The 5,041-nt window shown below is 41.0% G+C and overlaps 1 protein-coding gene across 1 annotated transcript in view; it reads left to right on the top strand.

The window, feature by feature from the left end:
• CYBJADRAFT_188654 (PR-1-like protein) overlaps window positions 1–572 on the top strand; it is a gene marked incomplete at its 5' end in the record, with an annotated part of 1,607 nt that extends 1,035 nt beyond the window's left edge. The window contains one exon of the mRNA XM_020217312.1: window positions 83–572. Coding sequence (XP_020072584.1) covers window positions 83–474 — 392 coding nt within the window. The 3' untranslated portion in view covers window positions 475–572. The remainder of the gene's footprint in view (window positions 1–82) is intronic.
• Window positions 573–5,041: the final 4,469 nt, after the last annotated feature.

The raw sequence follows: 5,041 nt of genomic DNA, 5'->3' as shown, positions 1-5,041 counted from the left end.
GATGAACTTTTGTTGGCTGAGCACAATCTCTTCCGTGCTGCTCACGGTGCTCAACCACTCGTATGGAGTGATACATTGGCAGAGTTTGCTCAGAGTTACATTGACTCCTTGGAGGGCACTGATAGCGATGTCTGTTCTGGTACTTTGGTCCACTCTGACAGAACTGGTCTCGATTACGGTGAGAACTTGGCTTATGGTACAATTACCGCTATTGAGGCAATCGACTTGTGGTACGCTGAAAGCGCCTACTACAATTACACTGACCCTGATTATGACACCTTCGACAGTTATGGTCACTTTACCCAATTAATCTGGAACAGTACCACAGAGGTTGGTTGTGTTGTTCAGGATTGTCCAAACAGTAGAATCTATGTTATCTGTGAGTACACTCCACAAGGTAACATTTTCAACGCGGATCCAAATGATCCATTCTACTTCTTCTTCGAAAATGTCTTCCCACTGACTTCATCCTAATCGTGAATCATATCAACGGCCGACAATTTTTGTTGAGAAAGCATCTTAGACCTTTGTGTACACTTAATTATCGAAAATAAATTTGTCTTTTATCGAACTTATTTAATTGTTTATACAGAGTGCCTAGTCATATACCTGGTACTAAAGGCTATGCTTAGCTCGTGTGTAGTTGCGTGATACTTTCATATGCCATCTCAATGTGAAAGACCACAATGATGATGTGAATTAGACTTCAGTCATACCAACATACTCCAATTCCAACACTACGATCGTCTCTTTAGCAATATGAACATTTACGACTTCAGGTTCTGTATAAAATTGATTATTTGTTTCTACTCCCCATAATTGTGCCGTGAGGTTGATATCAATTTTCGATTCTGACCATCTTACATGAAATATAGCAGACTGGAAGAGGATTTTTATATAAAGCGGATACCAGTTGGTGGACTTGTGAAAACAATCGATCAACTCCAATGTTGGATAATCCATGAGTTCATTTGAGAGCTCAGTATGTGATTTTTATCTCTAGGATATAGGTCTCAAATTCTATTCGAAAGCCTTGGAATCAATGAGCTGTAACACTTTGTATGGAACCTGGACCCTGTTGTCATATTTACGCACGGTTTAATCATGACCAAGGATACTTCATAATAACAAGTACGAAACTGACAAACTGTGAATCCTCATAGCTGATGCCATCAAATAGTCATGTCAACCGTATTTATATTATTATCAGTTGATATATGATCGACTACGCTCCTAATAGATTTTTCAAATCCAATTGGTGGTGGAAATCATAAGTACAGCACCAAGAGTATGTATATCATCATCTCGTAGTCCTACTTGTAGCTCTTCACCAAGCTAGGAACAGGTGGAATAGCAACGACAGGCTTATTGCACAACACTTATTTAGAGGGTAATGGAACCTCATGGTGCATCAAACAACAACAGCTCGTGAAAATAATGATACATTAAAAAGCTGTTGCTATTTCTGCATCAATATGTTGTAGTTTTAGTTGCTTACGAAGATATTATTGACCAATGAAGGTCCAAGATTCTAGGCAGCCATTACATGATGAAGACGCTGAATGGTAGAATCTTAATTGGGTCAGTGGGCATTTGGGTACAGAGGTTATACCCAGTTGAGTCTGTCTACATATGAGAGTTTTGTCTAGTCCTTTGTAGTTAAAAGTTTGGGAACCAATGCTACCACCAGCCACTAGAGCGGGTCGGCCTCCAAGTTGTAACCGAAGTCCAAAAAATTCCAGGGAGGAGGGGCTCCCCCTGAGACTGGGAAGTGCTCTTTTTTTCATGAAAGAAGCCATGTTTTGAAGAGGAAATCGAAAACAATGCGTGCTACGCAAGGATCGCACGATTTAGGAAAGTGGTTTACTGGTGAAAAATACGGGAACAGGAAGTGGACAGTAGATCGCTCTGGTAACGGTATGTTTTGGGAGTACTCCTTTAATTGCTCTCCATACGGCTGGTGCGAGTAGTCTAACAAGGCAGTCTGCTTTTAAGCTGCAGCGCATAATTGATACACTTTAGACACCCAAGCTTCACTAGCTTAAGGCATCCAGTCCGAATCAGATCTAGTCACAAATAATAAGCAAACGAAGACTGTGCCCACCTTTCGAAAATCCAACTTCCAAGGCGTAGAACATGCTCTAGGATCGTGGAATCAATTTAGTAGCAGGCTGCCCGAACCCAGGGCTTTGTTGTTGCCGAAAGACTTAGTGCTGTTATCTAGTTGGTAGCTTGTGTAAATAGCTGTGGAATTCGTACTTGATTGTTGAAGTATATAGATTGCGAGTTGTAAGCAGCCAGGGCGAGAAAAGAACAAAGCACAAACAAAGTATAAAATACACACAGGAATGTAGGAGGCAAGTAATAGCCACAGGAATGCGGATTAATAGCTCAACGGCTTAACAGCTAATTTTAGAGAAGAAAAAGTCACTTATAGGCGTGTTTTGGAGTCCATGTATTTTAGCTTTTGAAGTGAATGTCGTAAATAGGCTTTCGAATATATTCAAGATGGCTGGTTCCTAGCGATACGTATTTTTCTCTTCGAAAGATCAAAAAATTACAAGTGAGCAGCACCAGTACTCAGTAAACTGTATAAGCCCCAACTATATGCAGCGATATATGGAGCCGGCTATGGGCTGGAGTTTACACATTTGCATCACACTTTAAAAGATGGGCCTGGGTACGTGTTTACAATTCAGATTACTGTGGTGAGCTGTTTCCCTCAGATACGAGCCATGTCTCTGAAAGGAACAACCTTGCCTTGCCTGTTGATCACGACTAGTCTCAGCTTGTTAGGGAATGCAAACTAAAGTCCCAACAGCTTATTAGTTACAAGTTGTAAGTTTTAACTTGTGAGGTTAACTTGTCTTATCACACACGCAGGTATGAATATGCCTGATGTGGGCGTTTTCCGAAGGGCACAGACGTGCGCAACCTAATTTGGAAGACACGCAAGTTGTTGGATTGCATATTGTAACTTTTACAAGCTATTTAGGTCTGTCCATGACATAGGCCTTTCAAAGACCAAAGTGGACAATTGGACAGACAAATTGAGGTGTCTTACGTTACATATTGGTCAAATCATAAGAGACAAGTTACATGGAGATTTAAACGACAAAATATATCTTGGTGATGTCGAAAGTAAACAAAGATCAATCGAGAAACATTAAACGACACGACGCGGACATGCGAGTGTAAACAAACCAGGACACGCAATATCTCGGGGAGTCGGGATGTTATTTAACTTGCTTGATCAATCTCATCGTGAAGTTTAAGTGAACTAAATACATTACATACGCATCGGTGATGGTTTGTAGATTTCTGGAGCACCACCAACCATAATCGCCTTGTTTGCGTGGTTGCCAGTACTATGACAACCGAATTGCCATGTAAGCTCAGAAAAAGAAAAACAGAGGGACTTGGAAGGGGTTGATCAACCTCCGTGAACAATAGAAAATACAACAACAAGCTGCATACGGACGAGAACCCAGAATGGGGGATTTTTTATTCGTCTGTGAGCTTGAGGTGTCAAATGCCTTAGTTGTTGACATCGCCTTATCTGTAAACGATATTGGTAAGGTGGTTATTGAGGAGAACGCGGTCGTTAAAATGAAAACAAATGAAAAATAAACAAACAAACGTCATCACTAAGGACGTTGGAAGGGCGGAGCCTGAGAATCGTAGCTTTTAAGCTACGGAGATACTTTGCATAGCTAGAGGTTATTAGTTATGATGTTCGTACGAATATGCATTACCAAGTTCCAGAATAGAAAGTTGACTGGGCCAATTACCCCTTTTAACAGGCGGCAACGAAATACAATCAACATTTGTACTTGATGCTGTACATTGAAGTTTGTGTGTGCAGGGCATAACTCACCTTGAGCCGTTTTCAACTAGGTCTTGATTCAGGATAAATGAACAATGTTTTTCATCTCGAGGTTGTTTGTCCATGCATAAGGTTGTTTGTGCTTTGTCCAGACATTGTAGACATCATCAGAAACTGACAGGCCGTTAATGAACTTGGCAAAGGCTAGCACATTTCCTGCAATAGTCGATTGTACAATACAGCGTATTGGTGTGATGCAGTCTCATCAACGCTCACGTATCGGATGCGAAGGCAATGGGGATGTTATAGTTCATGAATGATGAAATTACTAAAGACTAACCGACTACGGATGACTTACAGTTGAATTCCACGGTTGACCAATGGCGAGTCGCAAAACCTCCAACGTACTTTCTATCCTTCCGCTATGGAGTATCGAGAACAATAGTCCCTCAGAGGTTGAATTACATGGCCATATTTGACATTCAACCCACCAAAATTGGAATCACAGCTCTTTAGCCTATTTTAACTGTTTGTTCGGTTTTGATTATGAACCCAGCGTTTAAAGAATCAGCGGTAATTCATCATTTATTCAGAAGGTTGGCGCTTTGAATTTCCTTGCCATTTGCTCCCGATTCATAGAGAACAAACGCACAGAACAAACGCACAGAGAAATCCATGGAAAGCAAGCTTATGACCATATTATGCTCCTCGGATATCAATAGACCACCTACATGACAGGAAACAACCGATATGATGTGGGCCAACTGAATTGGAGTTTCATTCAACACAGGGCAAAATTAGGACAAAAAGAGTTTTGGCTGAATTTGTACATGATAGAGAAAAGACACCAAGGAACGCGCTCGAACAAATCTTAACACAAAAAAATCGCAAGAAGGGGTACCGCGTGGGCGCGAAAATTTCCTTTTATGTGGTTGGTTTTTGCGAAACATTGCTAAACTAGGAAATAGGAGAAAAGGGGGAGAAGCGTTGTGCAAAAAAGTGAAAAATTTGCGCATTTTCTCCCTGTTGTTTTTCCCTTTGCCACCTTGAAAGGGGCTGAAATTTTTTGTCAGGGAAACCAACCCATTCGATCTTCTTCGCCAAAAGGAGAACATCGTCACAATCGATAAATTAAAAGGAAAGGTCAACCGATAAAAGCATTCGTTGTGATCATCGTCCCCTGACCTGCTTTGTTGCTCTATTGTGCGTGTGTAC

Source organism: Cyberlindnera jadinii (assembly GCF_001661405.1).
Source record: "Cyberlindnera jadinii NRRL Y-1542 unplaced genomic scaffold CYBJAscaffold_2, whole genome shotgun sequence".
Lineage (NCBI taxonomy): Eukaryota > Fungi > Ascomycota > Saccharomycetes > Phaffomycetales > Wickerhamomycetaceae > Williopsis > Williopsis jadinii.
This window is presented reverse-complemented; position numbering and strand designations above follow the sequence as displayed.